The 22,781-nt window shown below is 45.2% G+C and overlaps 1 protein-coding gene across 5 annotated transcripts in view; it reads right to left on the reverse strand.

The window, feature by feature from the left end:
* Positions 1–22,781, reverse strand: part of MCF2L2 (MCF.2 cell line derived transforming sequence-like 2) — a 233,300-nt gene that overhangs the window by 203,848 nt on the left and 6,671 nt on the right. The window contains exons 1-2 of one of the 5 annotated variants that reach the window (XM_081862127.1): positions 14,621–14,665; positions 13,901–14,045 (exon numbers count right to left, since the gene is read on the reverse strand). The exons of 2 other annotated variants lie outside the window; for them this stretch is intronic. Coding sequence is in view for 2 of the 3 variants with exons in the window: in XM_081862126.1 (XP_081718252.1) it covers positions 14,621–14,678 (58 nt within the window). In the remaining variant the exon portion in view is untranslated. Of the gene's footprint in view, positions 1–5,051; positions 5,205–13,900; positions 14,046–14,620; positions 14,961–22,781 lie in introns of those variants that run through there. 2 more of the 5 variants (XM_081862126.1, XM_081862124.1) reach the window with 2 other exon arrangements.

Here is a 22,781-nt window from a genome sequence, read left to right on the forward strand (position 1 = left end):
TACTGCAGGGGTGGGGAACCTTTTTGGACCAATGGGATATATCACTATCTGTCCCCAACCCAGCAGGAGAACTTTGGCAGGTGGGTAGGACAATCCACCTGTCAATCACATGACATCATTATGGCATCAGCGGGTTGATTGATTAGCAAGTGGCTTCATCCACTTGCCAAAGTCTCTTGCCCAGCATTTCCCCAGCATCTGGCAGCCAGCTGGATGTTGGGTGCTTGGGGACCACAGCTCAAAGGGCTTTGCCTGTCCTATGCTCAGCAAAGGGCTGTCAAAGCTCTTTGCTGCAAGGAAAGTGTTAAGTTGTGGGCGAACGTATCAGACGACACAGCGATTCTTCAAACAGCTCTTGTTTATTCACAGGCCCAGAACAGAACTGAGCTGAAGGGTTCAGCCAGCCTGCCTATATAGAGCTCCACTACAAAGCAACAGAACAACTTTCTGTAACTATCCAATCACTGAATGTCACCTTCAATTCCTTATTTGCATATGCGGACCTGAGTGAAAACTATCTACAGTATCCCCCTGCTGGCCCAGGGTGAGAACTTCAGTACATAACAGAAAGATTCGGCCATGTATCTGCTTCATTTGTGATCGTCACGTGCTTTAGGGAAAACAGCCTCGCAGGTCAATTTGGTAGAACATGTGATTGGTTGGTTGGTTGTATTTCTATGCCGCTTTTCATTAAAATGAATCCCAAAGCGGCTTCCAAACAATAAGTAATTATAACATGACAGAACACCACAAACACATATAGCTGTAAACTTTTCCCTTTTCTTGCGAGGAATCCTATTGGGAATAAGGGAATTTCCCTTTTAAAAAGGGAAATGTTGACAGCTATGCGTGTGAGTGCTGGAGGGAGCAGAAATGCTCCCTCACTTCATGTCAGACTCCCATGAATCTCACTAAGATCCAGATGTGATCCACAGCATTTAAGAGAATATCCTGCACAAAGTTAGAGATCAAGCACGCCCCCTTCCAATTCCTTTGGGACATGTGGATTATTTGGGGTAGGGAAGGAGTCTTACAGAGACCTCTGAACTTCTCATGTGCTCCTGGCACAAACTGAGAATATATTGTTATCAGCAGGGTGGACCCTTTGCCCACCACAGGGACCTGGCCTGGCTAATGCCCAGCCTTGCTGGGTTATGGTGCTGGCCAAACAGATATGGCTTCATTTGCTGCTGTCCCTCTGTTCTGCTCAGGGTTTGCTTTACTAATCCATGCCAGCTGCTGAATCGGTTTCAGCTTAGCTCATACTTTTGTGGGAAGAAAACTGCTCTGGTCACTTTTTCCAAATCCAACCGCCTTACGGTGAGAGAGTTTTCCAATGACTGAGTTCGTGTGTATTAGAAAATTCATTTTCTACGAAATGCAGGCATACTATGCAAGCCTACATAGATTTCCTCAGGAGTAAGTCCCATTAAGTTCAATGGGGCTTACTCCCTGACAAGTTTATTTAGGATTGCAGGTGATGCTTCCCCTCATTTTTTCATGTATGCATGTTTAGCAATTTTACATAAAATTTTCACTTCCAATTTCATGCGCTTCAGTATTTTACACATGAAAATAGGGACATGTGTGAAATACCCCAATTACAATACAGTATCACCTCACTGAATATCCAGCTGTTTCATATTGCTCAAGGCTCTACTCTGCCTCCTATATGCTGAATTTGTTTATCCTTCAACAGTCCTGTCTTTCTCCGATTCAAATCCCAAGAGGATTCTTGTTGTTTTGGTTGAAGTTATGCTAACTAGAGGATGCGGGTGGCACTGTGGTCTTAACCACTGAGCCTCTTGGCCTTGCCAATCAGAAGGTCAGTGGTTCGAATCCCTGCGATGGAGTGAGCTCCCACTGCTCGGTCCCAGCTCCTGCCAACCTAGCAGTTCGAAAGCACGCCCCAAAGTGCAAGTAGATAAATAGGTACCACTCAAGCGGGAAGGTAAGCGGCGTTTCCATGCGCTGCTTTTGTTTCAGTATTCCGTTGCACCAGAAGTGGCTTAGTCATGCTGGCCACATGACCCGGAAAAACTGTCTGTGGACAAACACTGGCTCCCTTGGCCTGTAAAGCGAGATGAACACTGCAACCCCAGAGTTGTCTGCGACTGGACTTAACTGTCAGGGGTCCTTTACCTTTTATGCTAACTAGAGAAACACAACTGCCCTACTATAACATTATACATAGTCAGTGGCGTAGCGTGGGGGGTGCAGGGGGGGCCGGCCGCACCGGGCACAACATCTGGGGGGGCGTGCTCGCTGCCTCCGGAGTCGCCGAAGAGCCTCGGGCGCAGGCTGTAGCAGAGCCCCATGTCTCGCGGAACCGACGAGCTGTGCGCGCGTCCAGGCTGAAGGCGTCTGGCAGGCAGCGGCTCTCAGCGCTGGCTGCGGAGGGCGCGCCAGGCAGCCCCTCCTCACAGCCCCGCCGCCGCCGCTGCTGCTGCTGCAGCTGCTGGGCCATGTTGCATTTTCCTTGCCTCTCTGCCCTCCTCCTCCGGGCAAGCGGCGTCGTTTGGGCGGCAGCGCCAGCAGCAACTCGCCTCAGATCACCTGACACGGACCCGCCGCCGCCGTGGCTACCTTACCGTAAATACCCCAGCCCAGGCAGCAGCAAGAAGAAGCTGGCAGCGGTGGCAGGTTAGGGGTTAGGGGCGCAAATTACTTGCCTTGCCCCGGGTTAGGGGGCGCAAATTACTTGCCTTGCCCCGGGTGCTGACAACCCACGCTACGCCGCTGTACATAGTACAAAATATACACCTGCAGCTGCAATGCTTTAACACAACAGGCTGTACACTGTATGGCACCTCAGCTTCCATCTGCAAACACTTACATGCATGTATGTTAGAGATAACTTGCATACATTTCCCGATGTTTCCTTTAACTTCAGGAGACCCCCATTGAGAGCATGAAACCCTGAAGAACAACGGCATTAGCACCTTGATCTCACAACATTTGTGGGTGCCTCCAGGTCAGCCTTTTGCAGAACTCGCCAGAACCTGGAAATTTCCACAGTCGCTTCTCCTCTAGCGCTAGGGAGGGGGTTTGCACCCCTTTGATTCTGCCACCAGAGGTGGCTGCCTCGGTCTGCCTCATGTCATGGATAGGCCAGCCCTGTTAGGAAGTCAGCCATCATCACTGCATAAAACACTGGTGGAGTGCTGATATACACAGAGAAAAGCACATGGTACAGGCCCACTTGTGAGTGCAGAATTTCAGAATGCAAGCGGGGAATCACATGGTAACATGTATGTCAAATACTCCCTGCCTGTGTAAAGTAAGTGCATTTGAGATAAGGGTTCAAATCTTTCTTTCTTTCTTTCTCTTTCCTTCTCTTTCTTTCTTTTACGTGACTGGAAATTTTGTGTTTTCCCTTTATTTGAGAAGGGTTGAACATTTGCTATATTGCAAAGCAATCACTCAGATCTAATTAGGGAGAACAGTGCCTTCATCATAAGTTTTGAACTGACAGCTTTCTCAGACTTATATAGATAAGTCTCATATTCCTCCCCTCCATGCCCTAGCTATACGTCTGTTCCTTATAACGAAGCAGCCCCCCAAATACATCACAACAAGGGATGCATACGGAAAGTGCACGTTGTGAGCATTCTGAATATTTCTCTGTGCGTAATATCCAACTCGCTGCCTCTATTCATTATCTGCTGGAACTGAAATGAGAGCACATTTGAAAAGATGAATGCCATCAGCCTCGCAAAAGACACGGAGAGATAGTCCATGTTTCATACTGAAAAAAATATATATTTTGCACGGGCAAGATTGTGCAAGAGAATACAACTCCAATATTGCCATTGGCTGCATTAAAACACAGCATCTGCCTGCCTGCCTACCTTAAGTAAAAACCATATTAATTCTGTTCTGAACTATTTCACATTGCTGAAAGGGAAAGGGAACAAATTAATTTACCATCTTGCAGACAACTGTTGCAGTGCAAGAATGCTGCCGGACAACCTCCAAGAATTCCCTTGTTGAAATAGAGGATATGACACTGTTCTCGCAGCAGTTTTCCTCCTCCATTCTGTTAAAATGATTTTTTTTATTTATACAGAATCATAGCCTGAGCTGCAAAATATTTATCAAAGAAAACTGCAAATTGTTGTCCTGCATTTGCATAGAAGGGATATGATTTTTTTTATTTATACAGAATCATAGCCTGAGCTGCAAAATATTTATCAAAGAAAACTGCAAATTGTTGTCCTGCATTTGCATAGAAGGGATATGGAGTTTCCTGAAACCTAGGAACAAAGAAAATCCTTGGCAATGTTCCCATTGAAAAATTCATTTCACAATAATCTATGGAAGTCTCCAGTGGTGTGATCTGACATCTCTGTGACTTATTATCAGCTACGCTTTACGCTGTGGACGTTATTAAACCCTGATCCTATGTGTGGGTTCAGACTCTGTAGTTAAATCCCATGGAGTTCAAATGGAACTTACTGCTGCTTAAATCTGATCAGGATCGCTGCTCCGTACAGGGTGAGATGCCACAGGTCTTCCACGCATTCAACCGATTCTCTCTGCCACTACAAAAACCTTACACAGGGGCTAAGTGGGTTCAGCCCATTCTGAGCAGCCAGAAAGCAACCCCAAACAGTAATGCCCATTGCTTTGATCATATTACACTGGCAACGAAGTCATTCAAAGCAAACAGCACAATCTATGCCCATCAATCCCCTAAAAGCCCACCTACCCACTGGGAAACAGGCTGCATGGCAAAGGTAGGATTATGTCCTCTCAAGGCTCAAACATGCTGGGTGACCTCAGTCGTTCCCCATAAAGCATTCTCTAGAAATAAAGGAAGTTGTTAGCTGTAGCAGAACCAGTGGGGAGAGAGAGATGGAAAAGGAAGGGACGAACAGCAGGGCTGGACTGCTTTTTGAAGCAGCTTCTGAAATATATCTTTTTTAAAAAACCTGCCCTCTGCGACATGCAGAGACTACACAATGCAGCGGTGCCTTTTAAAAGTTCGGTGCTGCAAACGGCATTATTTATTTTGTGCACACCCACCCACCGCCACACAAAAAGCCAACCTGTTAGCTTGAAGAGATCCAGCTCTCTTCCCTGCTGTTTTTTCCAAGCCGCCACCATCGCTTCAGTGCAAAAGGTCCATTTAAGAAAACCAAACAAACAGAGTAGTTTTAAAAAAGTGCCTCTAGACAGCCTTTTTTTCACACAGCCTCTGGCAGGTCCTGCCTTGTTTTGTCTGGCTGGCTGGTTGGAGTGTCGCTGGTGGTGAGGCGGAGGAAGCAGGCTCTTCGCGTGGGGAGGGCTGGCCTCTCGCTCTTTCCTCTCTTCTTCCAGCAGGGATGCACTGGCTGCAGAGTGCTGGTGCTCCCTTCCAAGGGACAATCCCTGCATTTGGGCTTAGCAAGCGGTTTGACACGGGGGGCATCCTCTCAAGAGGGCTTAAGGGATATCCCATGTACTTTAAAGCATCCTGGTGCAAGGCTTAAGACCTCCTATAGGCACATACGCTCCCTGAATTAACATTTATTTATTGCTGCAATTGAAGACACCTCCATCAGGATGAGTAGGTCTCTATTTTGTATTGTATTTTAAATACAGTGGTACCTCTAGCTGCGGACGTAATCCATTTCAGGGTGCAATTTGCACCCCAAAAAGTCTGCAACTAGAGCGCCTCTTTCGCGCAAGTGCGAAGTGCGCAGATTGCTTTTGCACATGTGCAAAGCGTGCAGATCACTTCTGCGCATGCGCGCATGCTGAACCTGGAAGTATACACTTCCGGGTTGGTCGCGTTTGTAAGCTGAAATTCCGTAACTAGAGCGGAACGCAACTCAAAGTACCACTGTATATGTGCCGGGCCTTCTACATGTTATTCCTGGATTTTGCTGTTTGTACATCACCTTGAGACACTTGCATAGAAGGTAAATAATAAAAGATGATGATGATGATGATGATGATGATGATGATGATGATGATGTTACAAAAGTTGGGTGTCACTCCCACTCCCTACTGAGTGGTAGCAAGATTTCAATGGGTTCCAGGCACTCACCCAGGGTGTGTGTTCCTTTGGAGCAGTGGTTCCCATTTAGTTAATTACTGAGGATCCCTTATTTTTCAAAAGCCAAGCTATGGACTCCCTACTTCTGAAAATTTTCTGAAGAAAATGTGGGGCCCTAATAAGCAAAGTATTTTAGGTATACTAAAATACAGACAACAAAACAGACATTTAAAAAATGATAAGCATGTGAATCCACCCCGTACTCTCTCATGCGCTCTCTCTCTCTCTCTCTCTGCCCCCTCCAATTGCAAGAGCCTCAAGAAACTGTGTCAGGGGTTTTAGCCTGATCCCAGCTCACTTGCCATCCAGCAACTCTTTCACAAGTTTTTCCCCTGCCAGCAAGCAGGTCCTGGTCACAAGCAGAGGCTGGGTGAGCCATGTATCATCATTGTGGCTTTCTCTGTAATTAACAATGTAAGAGAGTCCCTGGCAGGGGATGGAGCCGCGGACCCCCTGGGTGTGTTCCGTGGACTCCCAGGGGTCTCCGGACCCCTAACTGGGAACCACTGCTTTGGATAAGTGAGTCACAGCAGAGACTCTCATAGCTTTAAGAAATGTGATTTATTCACCTATTTACACCTACAGTCTGCATGGAGGGAGTCCAGATCTTACAGCATGGCCATTTCAAGAGGGGCTTGTTCCCCACAGGAGTGCAGCCCTGGAGTCCAAGGCATCTCTCTCCCATCTAGCCTTCAGCCAGCCTGCCCCAAATGGCTCCCATCCTTTCTTCTCCACCTTCTTCCCAGGACACCTTGCTAAAAAAACACACATTTTCCTGCCACTTCAAACACACACCCCACCACCTTGGCAATATCTGTCTACCCAGGCCAAAGAATTCCTCTAAGATGGGCCATCAATGTATTTTGGCTTTGTTCTTCACTAGCCTGGCCAGGTTGGTTTGCATAAGCCAGCCCAGGAATTCCTTGCCTGGCACAGTTCAGCAGCTTGTACTTTCATCCATATCCCAATTCATCAAAATCCCACACCCCACAATCTATGACAATACTTTTTCTACTTAGAAAAATCTCTGTACTGCTTGGGGGGGGGGAATCTATTTCTCCAAGTTAAGCATACATTAACAAAAATATTTTTTAGCAGAGGGTAAAAACAGTACAATGAATGTGCTCCTTAAGAGGAAGGACTGAGAGTAGATTTAAGCACCTGCAAATGGTGTTGGTCGTTGTCCGCCTTGGGTGGAACAATGTGTGCCATTCAGCTTCCGGACCAACATGATTCTTCTGCCTTGTCTGCTTACCCCTGGGCTCCTCTTTACTGCTGTTACCCTGGATTATGTTTATGATTGTGGCCCAATTTCATCTGCTTGACCTTGCTTTCTGGACCCCACCTGTTACAGTGAGGTGGTGTTGCGTGCAAGCCTAAGCCTTCAAGGTGTTTTACCTGTTCCCACCTGTCTCCCAGAGCAATGCCGAACCCAGTCTCAGTAGTAAAATCCCTTTCAGTGAAAACTGGGCCATCTAGTGTCAAAGAGAAGGCAGGCTTTGCCCTCCTTGCCAGAATATTATCAAGCAGTCCTTTGGAGCGAATCTTGGCTAATCAAAAAGAGGTGAATTTTGGAATATAGATACACCAAACTAGATGTGCTCCCTAGCCCTGGTGATTCCAGCGATCAAAGTCACAGGGAATCAAGCAAGCTTCTAATTGCTGGGTCCCACCCTGAATTCTGTTTCTTGGTTACAATCACATGTGACAGAACGATGGAAAGGAGCTTGTGTGTCAAAACTGGCATTCCACCAGGTCTTGAAGGGGATCCTCTTATCTCCAGACCCGAACCTTCTGTTTAAATGGCTGTGTTAACTGTTGCGCTGTTTCAATGGGATTGTTTTACTGCGCAATTTCAGTTGCGGACATTTTTTAAAAATGTTATGATGGAATTGTTTTATTGCATGTCTCTATTTTGCAGTTGACTTTATACATATCAGCTGCTTAGAAGCCATAATGGCAATTAAGCAGTATATACAATAACAAAGAGCAATAATAAAATGTTAATAAGATGAGGGGGGGAGAGATGTTTTTTATCTCTGCACTGTGCTTTACAACAAATATGATGATAGGCTTCACAGCTCCAAAAGGTAGGCCACTCTTAGTTCAGTTTTACAAATGTAGGACTGAGGCTTGGAGAGAGTGTCTTGCTCTAGGCTGTACTACGAATGTCTATCCTTGATGTGGACATTCAAGCCCAGACCCCTTAAGATCACACACTCCTTAACATGATTCCTAGGGAGTCCCAATGAACTCAGCGAGCCTTACTTCTGAGTAAATTTACCCAAAACCACACATGACATTTCCAAATATTATCCACCAGCCTTCAGGGGCAGCAGAAGTTCAAAATCCACAGGAAAATAATTTAAATAAAATTCAGCCACAAAATCAACAGGCACTTGGATCATACAACAGCACTCCTCCCTTCAAAGACGGCATAACTGAGCGCTTTTACTACGGAATAAATCTCACAGAACACTCTGGTGTTTACATCTCAACAAAGCTGTTTGAGTTCCTATTGTAAAGAGGCATCAACATACCTGCACGAGCCATTTTCTCCAGTTTTGCGCACTCCCGGAGGAAATTGTAGTAGGACTTCATTTCTCCTTCTGTTATCCGGACGGTGGAGAAAGGAGGGTTTTCACACACATGCTTCCTACATCTGTTACACCAAGAAGCCATTGAACAAGCCAGCGCGAAGCTGGCTATCAGACACCCGCCCCCTTACCATGCTTCCCTGACAGTCGTCAGCTTTTACTCATGCCAGCTTTCAATCCCTGCAGATGACTTATCCAGCTTAAGTTCATTCAAGGTCGTTTCAACGTGCAGAAATCTCCCCGATGCCATTGGCCAAGGCCTTGATAGGCTTATTGACTGCGCTTACTTCCTCTCATTTGTTTTAAATATCAAATCCATGTACTTTCATATTGACGGAAGGGGATGGCTGTGTGGGAGTGGCAACCTGGAATAGAGCTCCTTCCTGGCATGGTCTCCTGGCATTGATCGCTATGGCTTGCAGCTAAGTTCAGGATGCACCTATACAAATACCGCTGTGCATCTCAAAAAAGGAGACCATTGACTCTGACCTTGCATCATTTCTACCTGGAACATCTTCTCTCCACCCCGCTCTTGCTTGATGATGCATCATAAAGCTCGTGCTCTTCACCCAAGGGCATTACAGCGTTTGTCTTGGCGGCGCATTCTGTTCTGGCCACATACGACAATAAGCCTCCAATAATATGAGGAAGAACACCTGATTCATTTTTGCATCTATACAAGGCAGGCCAGTAAAACAGAAGGGGGATATGCAGATGAAGAGGTGGGGCTATGCAAATAGGAGGATGCTTGACTTGTTGGGGTTGCCAAAGGAGAGAGTTTAGTGACCCATCCCTGCCATTCATTCCTGTGGGGAAAAGCTTCCCATCCACCCTAGACAGATGATGACACTTTTACAGACATGGATCCCCCCAGGTGTGCAGAGAACGCCCATTGAAACCACACACCTGGCATGTTGACAGACCTTTTCCTAGTTATTTAGTGTCAGGAGTGAGCTGGCAGTAAATCACACCATGTAAGTTGGAGTTAACTCTTTATTAGCAAGAGTTAAAAGTCAACTCTTTATTAACTATCTGCACAGACTTGGCAGAATGTCAGGCCTAATGAGCAAAGCAGCTCATCCCCGCTAGGTCTTGCCCCATGTGTCAGTTGCTGAGGCTAAAAGTCTCCGCCTCCCCATAGCCATCTAAGTCCCCTCCTCTCCAGGGTTTTCCCAAGCAACTGGAGACTGTGCCTGCATCAAGACAACCTCTCATCCACCTTTTTGAAGCCTCTTCTGGTTCTGGGAGACCAGGCGGGAGGGGAGTAGAAGGGGGAGACCCCATGACTCTTCACCAGTCAGACTCATCTCTGCCTCTTGGCCTCCCTCATCCCACTCCTCTGCTTCAGCCTCTGCCTCTGATTCCGGACTTCTCTCTGCCACAGACTCCCCCAGCTCACTGAGCATTGCTACCCCTGTCCCTGGGCACCTCAGCTGACAAGAGGGTGGTTGTGCCTGTGTTGAATCCATCCAGCAAAAGCTGCTGGCATTGACTTTTACTGCACTGTCTTCTGATTTAACACCATATGTCAGGGTCCAAAATAGCATTAGCCTGATTTGCTTAATGAGATTTTGTCACTGTCAAGATGGGCATTTTTCTTTTCTCTTCTTTTTTTGTCATCACCATTAATTATCAGGCTGAAGAGCCACTGCAGCATAGCTGTCAACTTTCCCCTTTTCTTGCGAGGAATCCTATTCGGAATAAGGGAATTTCCCTTAAAAAAAGGAAAACGTTGACAGCTATGTACTACAGTGGTACCTTGGGTTACAGACGCTTCAGGTTACAGACGCTTCAGGTTACAGACTCTGCTAACCCAGAAATAGCACCTCGGGTTAAGAACTTTGCTTCAGGATGAGAACAGAAATCGTGCTCTGGCAGCGCAGCAGCAGCGGGAGGCCCCATTAGCTAAAGTGGTGCTTCAGGTTAAGAACAGTTTCAGGTTAAAAATGGACCTCCGGAATGAATTAAGTTCTTAACCCGAGGTACCACTGTACTAGGAGTACTACTGAACTTTGCATCCGATGACATTTTAAGTTCAGTGGCACTTACAGTATGCTTCTGAATACCATCTGATGGAAACTGCAGGAGGAGAGAGTGCTCTTATGCTCAATTCCTGTTTGCAGGTTCCCACAGGCATCTGGCTGGTCACTGTGAGAACAGGACGCTGGACTAGATGTTCTTAAAGGGTAAAGGGACCCCTGACCATGAGGTCCAGTCGTGGCCGACTCTGGGGTTGTGGTGCTCATCTCGCTTTATTGGCCGAGGGAGCCGGCGTACAGCTTCTGGGTCATGTGGCCAGCAGGACTAAGCTGCTTCTGGAGAACCAGAGCAGTGCAGGGAAATGCCGTTTTCCTTCCTGCTGGAGCGGTACCTATTTATCTACTTGTATTCTGACATGCTTTCGAACTGCTAGGTTGGCAGGAACAGGGACTGAGCAATGGGAGCTCACCCCGTTGCGGGGATTCGAACCGCCGACCTTCTGATCGGCAAGTCCTAGGCTCTGTGGTTTAACCCACAGCACCACCTGCGTCCCTAGATGTTCTTACTGCCATGTAAATATGAACAAGTTGTTAAGTTGCAACCCTATTGCACATTATACTTGGGACTCAGCTCCACTGAATTACTTATTTATCCGTCTATCTGTCCTGTTTATATCCTGCCCAGGGCAGCTAACAACATAAAGTCTGATGAACGAAATTCATCCAGACTTGCCATGCATACTATGCCTGCTTAAATTCCACCTTCTACAATAGGTGCCCTGGCCTCTTTTGCCACCCTGTTCACGATGCAACTGAATTTTCTGTTAAAGAATGAAGAATCTGTAGGCAAGCCGTAATGGGATTTGACAACATCTGACAAACCCCCAGGACTTCGATTTTGGTTCATGCAAAGCAGAGCGCCATACAAAACGATGCAGAGGAAGGCAGCTATAATGAGCCTTGTAAAACAGAGTCCCAATCAAAACTGCAATTTTACATTACTGTTGCATCGTAAAAAAAGGGGGGGGGTGGACCCTTGGCAAAAATTCATCATCTGGCATAAAATAGGCTTTTCTTTTCTATGGCCCCAAATGAGAAGCCACGGTAGCTTTAGATTATTGGCTGGGAACACAATATACCAAGTCACACCAACAGCTCACTTATCTCAATATTGACTAAACTGACTGACACAGGAGTCACTCTACATTTTGCCATCCCAAAGTACAAATAATTAGGGTTTGAATTTAGGAGTTTATCTTTTGCAAAAGTTACATTGCACTTTGTAGCTGCCAGTGGTGATGTACTTGCTCTCATGCAAGAAGTTCTGCCTTGAAGGAGTACCAAAGCTTATCCTACAAGGAATAATTCTGTAGAACTTGTTTCTTGAAAAGCTTATCTTATTTATCCCCTTTACAATTTATAGCACTTTGGCTGAAAGTGTCTGGAAGATTGGTAAAAACCTGATCAGTTTCTCAAAGTTGTTGGAATGCAGAGCAATCGGTCATTAGTTTGTCTGCTGTGAGCTTGCAATGACAGACAGGGAACAAAGTCATTTTTTTCCTAGCTTTTTTCTCTTTCCACCTTATAACAGATCAATAGGACAGCTCTTATATATAACTCCGGTGCTTTGCTGACAGCTCCTGTGTAGCAACACCAGTATTGATTCCCTTCAGACATGCAAAGCTCCGGTGGCATTAAGAAGTGTAGCAGGTCTCAACTTCAAAAGCGCAGGAAGAAAATATTTACAGTCCTCCTCTGTTGTTATAGGAGGGAGGGTTTTGATCAGCCAGGAGCAGCAGTAAATGGAGCCAGAGTAATCCCATTAAGAGGCTGACTTCAGAGCCAACACGTTGTTAAGTGTATTTTAAGCAACATTAATGTTATGAAATAGGTAGTGAGCTGTCAGCAACAAGCTTAAAGACCTGGATTCTAAGGACAGAAATAGATATTGTAATTTGGAACGGCAGCAAAATGTTGCAATGTGGAGTGTTCAGGGTCGCTGCCAAGCATGCCCTCCATTCTGTTCCCCTCTCCATCCTTCACCCTAAAAGACACACATCATTCCATGATTTACTGAGCAGACAGGAAACCTACCAAACTGTAGCTTAGAGTTACCTGTGAATCAGAGACTATGGTTTGCCTGTCTCCAAACAAACGATGAGTGGAAACCAGAGTTTGTTCCTTGCTTACAAGCTCAAGGCTTGTTTGGGAGAAACAAACCACACATGTAACACTAAGTCAGCAATGTGATTGATTAAATGGATATCTAGTTGTTTCCCGATCATGTTTTCCCAGGGGGCGTACTACTTTTTCAACAGCAACAATTAAAGATATATTTTTTTAATTAAAAAAACCATACATCTCTAGAATTTGTCGGATACCAACAACGCAATACCTTAAAATAATTTTAAGTTAATACTAGGAGGCAATACTGGCTGTTCAGAGAGAAAAAAATATGTCCAAATTTCTATCTCTAGCATCCCTTCCCCATCTTTCTTTGGAAATTATTTCCTTTACTATCTTCTGCTCAATCAAGATTTGGTATATTTGAAATAGCCACATCCCCCCACCCCAGTCCCCGGCTCAAGTTATTACAGTCCCACTGGATGTTAATTCGGATTCCATCTTCCCCTCTCTCAGATTTTCAGCCGGAAAAGCTTCTTAGTTATTGATACTGAAACCAAGGAAAGGCTTTGTGCCTGCCTTCCATTTGCTAAGCCCTGCTTAGCTTCCTTTCCCCCTTAGGTTAAAAAACAATAAAGTCTCTCCCCCCCCCCATCCTTCTCACCTCACCCTCTTTAAAACCTCAGCTCAGCTCTGAAATCCTGTGCCAAGAAATGCTGAACCGTGAAGCTTGTATGGCTCATGCAAGCTGGCAATATTTGCATGTTTTTCTTAATTTGCATAAATTGAGCCTACTGATCCTAATAATGGAGAGAGGAGCAGAAAGCTATGTTGAGCTGAAGACCAGGACAACTACTTCACCCCTCTCTAACTATGAGGCCTCTTGTTCCATACTATTAATATACTATTACTTGGGCAGAGATGGCCACTGCCTGGTCTAATTCTTAATATCACTTGTTAGCTGCTTCTTATACAAAAAAGATCTCCTAAGTGACTTGCAACATTTCAAAGAGCCTACGCAAAGGAAAAATGAAATTCACGTGCAATTCATAAAAATCTACAATGCTGCCCCCCAAACCAATAGCAAAATGCTCAGCTAACAATGAACATCACCATCACAGTCTATCAGCAACCAGGGGAAAGGGGTAGGATTTTACCTGGCGCCGAAAAGACGTTGGCAAACACACCAGGCAGCCCTCACTGGACAGTGTGTTCTACGGACAGGGAGCCATAAACTGAAAAGGCCTTCTTCTTTCTCCTCCTCCTCCAAGACTCTCTCAGGGAAGCCCCCCAGATGATGATCTAAGGGTCCAGGTAAGTTATTACTGGGAGAGGTGTTCCAGAAGATGCCTAACTCTGAAACCTTAAGAGCTATAAACTGTGAGAAATAAGCAAGCCATCAAAGCTGAAGACACCCAGGATATTCTGCTCTGTGCCTGTTACCATTTTTTTGCACTTTCACAGTGCAGTTGTGGGAAACATGCAGGCAGCACTGGCTCCAGATTGTGTGGGGTCCTTGGGGAAGTTGCCGTCGGCGGGCCCCTTTCCTGACTGGGGCCACCTGCTTGCCACTGTCTCCCCCTGCCCAGAAGGAGAGAAGACAAGGCGAGTAAACGCTGCTGCTCCTTTTTTCTTGCTCTCGCCTCTGCTTGCAGAAGGCAGGTGAACAAGCCAGAACAGAAAGGAAGAGGAGGAAGAGGAAGAGGAGCATGGCAAAGGGGGTCCCTGGAAGGGTCAGCAATGGGTATGGTCCTCAGTGCTGACCTCCAACGCCAACCCAGCAAGCGCCCATGCTTCTCCTCTTCTTAGATCTGTCCTGACCCCCGTTCCATTTTGCCTGCAGTACCCCCAATCCAGCAAGGCAAAGGAGAGCTTACCCAAGCTGGAAGCTGTTGCCGAGGCTTCTTCCACATTAGCGCCAGAGGTCTTGTGCATCCTCTCTCTCTGCCAGAAAAATAGCTGCAGCACGCAGGGGTAGCTGCGAAGGTCTCATCATCGCCCCCAGCAAATGGGAAAATCATGCAGCCGGGTTGTAGTAGGCAGCAGTAGCAGCAGAAGCAGCCCAGATGCGTAGCGTTTCCCTTGGCAACTGCCTGCTCCGCACAACTCACCCTCGGTTCCAAGGAAGGCTTTGTCAGAAGGTTTCAAAAACCCAGATCAGCACTTGGAAAGCCCTGGGCTTGAGCCTTCTGATGCTACAGTAACGCAAGGAACATCCAAGTGACTTGGTCAGGTAGGAGATTAAATCCTGCGCTATTCGGTTTGACAAATTACACCTAAGAATCAGAGGAATCTCTTTGTACGTATTAATCCCCATTTCTCTTGCAAGCATGGCTCTAGGACCCTAGATGGGGTTGGAATGAAGCAGTCAGGGAAGGAAAGTGTTTGGGATGGGGGCATATTGTCTCCCACAGCCCTACAGATGTTGCTGGACTACAACTCCCTGATTCCTTGACGACTGGCTGATGGGAGTTGGAGTCCAAAAGCATCTGGAGAGCCAGGTGTTCCCCATCCCTGCTGTATTATCTGAGCCCTGAAGAGACAGAAAGCACTGAAACAGCCTCTCTGGTGAATCCCCCAAGGTTCACATTTATTGAATAAATACATGCACAATTTAGAGAGGGGGTCAGTTTCCACCACTGTATGGTCCAGACCACAGATGACTCTTCTGCAGTAACACATCTCTCTCCAGTTATTATTAGAGCAACCACAACAAATGCTCATCGTATTTTGAGCACAATCATTAGTAGCACCCATACCTCCAGTTAAGAGCAATTTAATCATGAAGGTGTCCAAAAGAACAAGACACTCGTGGAACCTTTTCCTCCCCGTCCTTGAAATCTCCTTGACTCCTTCCTATTAAAACCTCGACAGCAGCACTCCTGCCTGGTCTTCCTGCCTCTAGGAAGGCACAGAGGCACTGCGACTAATTATCATAACGAGGACAAAGCAAACGAAGCACTTAAGCTGTTCTTACTTCTTGTAGGATTACCACTTATTTTCTCTCCCCCTGCCTTTTTCTTTCTTTCTTTGGTCTTTGTTACTGACTCTGCCCCTGTGCTTTTAAAACAGCAAATGCACAAATCAAGCGAGCAAAGATTTTCCTGTGATTTCATCTGCATGCTGTGAAAAGGTTCACCAGGTTGATTTCTACAGAGCAGGCTGCCGGTTGAAGACACAGGTGTGGGGGCCTGTTAAAGGGGGAAAGTGGTACCCAGCTCCCACTTCTGCAACAAGTGCCCTTGTCTCCTGAGAAATAAGCATGGATCGGATGGGTGATGACTCAGCATCCATTGCTGTGGTGAGTCACTGCTCCTGGGTGACTTAACTGGCTTAACTGAGATCATTGTTTACTCTTCAGCACCAGCTTTTAATTCGGTACTGCTCTTGGAGCTGACAGTATAGGGCCCCGACTAAGGGCTAAAAGAGGAAACCACAGATGCATAGAACAATATGCAAGCTGACCTGAGCACATCCGCCTGTGCACAAATGCAGCACAATTAATAAAATGCTTAGGCTCACGTTGATAATGTAAAGCACAGCTGCTAATCAAGGAAAGGCGGAAAGGCGTGACAGGGTCACTTGGCTTGAACTCTGTTTGCTTGTGCTGTCTGGGACACAGCAAGGAACAACAGTGCTGTATGAAACAAGACTATTAAGGATCGCAAACAAAGCCAGTTTTCAGGCACAGTCTGCAGCTTTCAAGCAACAAACGTAACATAGCAAGAGAATTGAAGAGTTGTTTATAGTGCTGTCACTGCTGTGCAAACACATGAACAACAAAGCTTATGACATAAGAAATTTGGTAGACCTTATTTTTGTTTTTGCTTCATCAAGCTAACAAAGCTATCACTCAAGAAACTGCAAACACACACACATTTTTCTGCCCTGAGATGAACCCAGAAAAAAGAATCCGTGCAGAATCCAAGGTTTTCAGCATCATGCACTGTAAAAGCCAGCTGTGATGGGCACCTATTGGCTAGCATCTGTAAAGTCATTAACCTGACTCCTCCCCACCCAGCTATCAGTCTTCCAACTATTTTAAAAGGGTTTGTGAATATTTTAGCAAGATTTATGCACAAAGTATAAATACAAAAAAATATTCTACATGCTGTATCCAGAGCTAGCCCTGCTTGGAGCCAACCCACTGAAATGAATGCTCACTGGAAGGACAGATTGTAAAGCTGAGGCTCCAATACTTTGGACACCTCAGTGAGAAGAGAAGACTCCCTGGAAAAGACCCTGATGTTGGGAAAGATTGAGGGCACAAGGAGAAGGGGACAACAGAGGATGAGATGGTTGGAGAGTGTTCTCAAAGCATGAGTTTGACCAAACTGCAGGAGGCAGTGGAAGACAGGAGTGCCTGGCATGCTCTGGTCCAGGGGGTCACGAAGAGTCGGACATGACTAAACAACAACAACAACTTTGGTACGTTTACTGACAAACTTGCCCATCCCCAGTTAATGGCCACAAAAGGAGATTCTTGTTCCAGCCCATCTCTTCTCACTGCGAAGTCTTGTAAAGACCAGCATTAATAAAAAGAAACCAAGGAAACAAGCTGAAGTGCAACTGTCCAAGGGCAAATGAATGTAGAAAACAGCACCAGGCATTAATTGCAAGCAATGCTGTTATTTTGCTCTTCCAATCTATGCAAAACGGAGCCACCTTGGCTTTTCCTTAATAATAGCTTCACTCCCACCCATTCATCAAAGAGATATATAAATAAAAAGGGGGTGATTAACACCAATAAATGAAGTGAGCAATTTCTCGTGAATGCTGGCAAGGAGGGAAAAAACCCTTGATATTTTTAACAATGCTATATGTGTACTGAGGAGTAAAGTTGTTCACAGATGTTCCTCCATGCTTTGAATGCCTAGAGTGTGATCCTTGCTTGCCTGCCAGGTTTGTCATTTCTCCACCTAGGAAGAGTTATGGCCACTGTCGTTTGTTGTTAAGGATTGCTGGGAGTTATAACTCTGTGCAGTGTAAACTGCGGTGCCCAGAATTCTTTGAGGGAAATAATTAGCAGTGATTGCAGGGGGTTTGGGTCCCTGCCAACTCTATTGTTCTGTGATATGTGCTTTGAATGTGCTTTGAAAGTATGGGGTATGCATAGCTTGAGTGGAGGGTTGTGGAAGGGGAAGAAGGCTAATGCTCTGCTTTTGTAGCCATTGGTCTATTTCTTCCTACCACAGGGGTGGGGCAGTCCTCCAGGCCTCTCAATTTGGGCCTTGATATTTCCCAGTCAGGCCACACCTTCTTATCAGGCCACACCTCTCACTAGCCTTGGTTTACACCATTCTTGAGTGGGTGTGTGGGTGTGTGGGTGTGTGTATATATATATATATATATATATATATATATATATGTCCTTACTGTGTCTTAGAATTCTGATAACAACTCTTGTTTCCCTAGATGGAGGAAAGAGAAGCGTAGACACTACCCTACTGTACCTAAGTAAAATTTCCATTCCTTGCTCTGGCCACTTCTGCCTCTCGCCATGCCCAGTGTTAAGTTGTGGGTGAACATATCAGACGATACAGCGATTCTTCAAACTGCTCTTGTTTATTCACAGGCCAGAACAGAACTGAACTGAAGGGTTCAGCCAGCCTGCTTATATAGAGCTCCACTACAACGCAACTGTAACAATTTTCTGTAACTATCCAATCAATGAACGTCACTTTCAATTCCTTATTTGCATAAGTGGACCTGAGTGAAAACTATCTACAGTATCCCCCTGTTGGCCCAGGGTGAGAACTTCAGTACATAAAACCCAGCACTGGCATGTGGCCCCCAGAAGCCCGCTAAGAAGGCAATGTGGCCCCTGAGCTAAAAAATATCCCCTGCTGCCCTGAAAGGTAAAAAGATGTGGATCTCAAAAAGTGTACAGTGGTACCTTGGTTTACAACCATAATCTGTTCCGGAGGTTTGTTTGTAAGTAAACCAAAACAGGTTGTAACCCAAGGCGCGCTTTCGCCAATGGGGCCTCCAAAAAAAATTTGTTCGTAATCCAAAAAAATGGGTTGTAATCCCAAAAAAGGTTGCAAACCAGGACACGCACTTCCAAGTTTGAAGTGTTTGTAATCCAAAATGTATGCAAATCAAGGTACTACCATATGTAGATCCACCCTTACTTTTGATCTATTCTCAGAGTTAAGGGTTTTATGATGCCATTGTAGTTATTGTTTGTTTTCCTATTACCTTTGTCTCATTACAAAACAGGAATTATCCTGTGACAAAGACTTGAGAACATTGCATATCAATGTTCAGAACTTTCCCACGTTTGGCAGAGGGCAGATCTAAACACAGGAAAAAACCCACTGTAAATAAATCAGAAATTAGATCGTTTTAACAAAAGGGGGGAAATCTCCATGGAAAATCCTGTTTTAAAATGTCCTGCTCTCTAGCATCATCAGGTGTTGCTTGCTTATAGCACATTCAAATCGCTGTTTCTTTACTAACATAGCTGAGTCCAGTCGCTTTTCGAACTCTAGTTTACAGTGCAAAGGTGGGTGGAATTGGTTGTAAAGTCACAGAGCCATAAGCCTGAGCAGCCAAAGCACACCATCCTCCTACTCAGAAAAGAAAACATCCTGTGACAATGAGTTCCACAGATTACTTGAGAGCAGAATAACTGCTTTCTTGGAGCAGAGCAGGTCAAGAATGCTTCTAGATGAACTGCTGAACATTCATCATGTTTGTAGAGAGATTAGACAATGCTGGTTATTTAAATGAACGTTCTAACATTCTCAAGGAAGAGTACACACTCAGGATTACTTAACACAGATCACTTATGCCTTCACTGAGTATGTACCACACAGGACAGGAATGAAGCCGCTCCATCTCTGATCTGACGGCCACCACAGTTTTGTGGATTAATTGGTTTCAAGCAATTATGGAATTGCTGGGAGGGGAAAGCAGGGACTGCAACAGACCTTATGGAATATGCTCTTGTAAAATAGTGCTTGCCGCTGCACTGGAATTGCCTTTCAAACAGATCACATCAGCCACCATGAAAGGTGCTCTTTTTCCTGACCTCTAATAAGCTGGTGCTGATTCAGCTATAACATGATTCATGGCTGACTATGTCATTTGGGCTGGATTATATTGCTAGGATATACTATTTAAAACACAGGGGACTGGTCCAGACAAAGAAAAAATAAATAAGGAGACTTTACAAAATAGGTCCCTTCCAATTTTGCATACGATGTGTACCTTTTCACATTGCACAACCTGTAAACCAGTCTTCTCCAATAGCCGAACTGCCTGTGGTTGATGGAAGGTGCAGTTTAAGATACTCGTCGGGCATCAAGTTGGGGAAGACTATTGAAAAACACCAGTGTTCACGCTGCAAGTAATGGAATACATGGAAATGGCGGAAATGACTGGCAGAATCCGAGACCAGGGAGAAGAGTTGGTGGAAGAAGATTGGAGGAAATTTAAAACCTACTTACAGAAACATTGTAAAATTTTTGAATGTTGATGACATTGAAATGAAATGAAGGGGTTCTAATAACAAGGTTAAAGACTAGGCAAGAATGGATTGATACTAGATAAAAATTTGAACTTAAAATATGTGAGGAAAAATAATTAAGGATAAATCAATAGATGAATTTGCTGAACCAATTTTTAAGTGGAATACCAAAAAGGGAGGCGTGAGGAAGTCAGGAAAATAAGTCAACTAAAGAAGAGAAACTAAAAAAGAGGGATTTTTTGTTTTTGTTTTTTCTTTTTTTCTTTCTTTTGTCTTTTTTCTATGTTAATTGTCTCTATTTTTGTATTTTTGTATTTTTGTATTTTTGGGTTTATTGTATTTTTTCCTGTGTTTTTTCCATTTAGTGTTCTATTGTGAAAATCTAATAAAATATCATTTAAAAAAAAAAGAAAAACACCAGTGTTCACTATCCAATTATTTAAGTTGTGATGGGTGCGAGAATGGGCTATTACATGCCTACTGCCCCACGCAAAGTGTTCACGCTAGGGCAATAACTGATATGTGTTTTTAAAAATCACAAAAATAAACTGTTGATTGTATAGATAAGTGCAGGCAGTGGCAAACACCATGCACCTGCAAGCCTAAGGAAGAAGCTTATAATTAAAGTTGCAGGTTGTGAGAGGAAAATATTAATTCCTATGACCCACGTGTGGGGGGGGGTGGTAACAAAAGCTGCCTGGATTCAAAATGTGAGTCAAAACTCATTCTCCAGCAACAGAGACCACAGTAGCAGAGTTTAAACTCACAAAAGTCAAGCAACAGTAGAGAGTTGGGAATATAGGTTGTTAGACATTTTTATCCCGTTTAGTCCACTTGCAAACAGCACTCCTCTCTTTCTATTATTATTATTATTATTATTATTATTATTATTATTATTATATACTTCTGAGTAAACACTGTATAAAAGTCGATGGTGAGGAATGCTGGATAATTTGAGGCTATATTAATTGTTGTCTGGAACCACTATTTCAGTTTTGCTTGTAGCTTGTATTAGAAAAGCAGTGCCTCAGCAGTGCAAATGGGCCCAGCCTTTTCACTGTGTAAAGGTAAAGGTAAAGGTAAAGGTAAAGGTAAAGGTAAAGGTAAAGGTAAAGGTAAAGGTAAAGGTAAAGGTAAAGGTAAAGGTAAAGGTAAAGGTAAAGGTAAAGGTAAAGGTAAAGGTAAAGGTAAAGGTACCCCTGCCCGTACGGGCCATTCGTGTCCGACTCTGGGGTTGCGCACCCATCTCGCTTAAGAGGCCGAGGGCCAGCGCTGTCCGGAGACACTTCCGGGTCACGTGGCCAGCGTGACGAAGCTGCTCTGGCGAGCCTGAACCAGCGCAGCACACGGAAACGCCCTTTACCTTCCCGCTATAAAGCGGTACCTATTTATCTACTTGCACTGAAGGGTGCTTTCGAACTGCTAGGTGGGCAGGAGCTAGGACCGAAAGACGGGAGCCCACCCTGCCGCGGGGATTCGAACCACCAACCTTACGATCAGCAAGTCCTAGGTGCTGAGGTTTTACCCGCAGCGCCACCCGCGTTCACTGTGTATGCGGAGATAATAATACACTTTAGTGGCTGATAGATAATAATGTGGGATAGGTTGTGTGGGAAAGGCAGACTTGTAGCTGTCAACCTTCCCCCTTTTTGCGGGAAATTCCCTTATTCCAGCGCCATTTCCTGCTGTTATCCCGGATTGTTAGATATTCCATAGACTGTCCCTGGGACAGGTGAGGCTGCTGATCCCTTATTTTTGAGGCTGCTGATCCCTTATTTTCAAATCTGAAAGTTAACAGCTATCGGCAGACTGCATCTCACACTGGCTACTGTGTGCTGACATAGAGTGGTACCTCAGGTTGCACACGCTTCAGGTTACAGAATCCGCTAACCCAGAAATATTACCTCGGGTTAAGAACTTTGCTTCAGGATGAGAACAGAAATCGTGCTCCGGCGGCGCGGCAGCAGCGGGAGGCCCCATTAGCTAAAGTGGTGCTTCAACTTAAGAACAGTTTCAGGTTAAGAACGGACCTCTGGAACGAATTAAGTACTTAACCCGAGGTACCACTGTATTGCTTGTGGGCTTCCCATAGGCATCTGATTGGCTACTTCCTCCAGAGAATCCTGGGAATTGTAGTTTGTTAAGGGTGTTATAGCCTTTATCTGTGAGGGGCAATCTGCAGTTCCCACGATTCTTTTTTGGGGAGGAAGCTATGTGCTTTGAAGTCATGGTGTGTATACAATCTAACATCTGTCTGCTCTGGCAACTATTTCCAGGCCAGGCTTACCGTAATTCCTCAGAGATCTGCTGTGGCCAAGAGACTGATAAGCAGAGTGGAACACCTGACGACTGGGCATAAACCTGTGCAAGCTTTTGCCCTTCCTTGTGTATTTTGAATATATTGTCGCCTGCTTTAGTTGAGATTCCTGCATTGCAGGGGGTTGGACTAGATGACCCTTGCGGGCCCTTCAAACTCTATGATTCTATAATCCATATATTTTGTGTCTTTTCTTGAGAGATGCTGCTGTCTGATGTGTTTTCCCTCAAGCTACCTTTCATCTGAT

This window comes from Podarcis erhardii (genome assembly GCF_964252035.2).
Source record: "Podarcis erhardii genome assembly, chromosome: 5".
Lineage (NCBI taxonomy): Eukaryota > Metazoa > Chordata > Lepidosauria > Squamata > Lacertidae > Podarcis > Podarcis erhardii.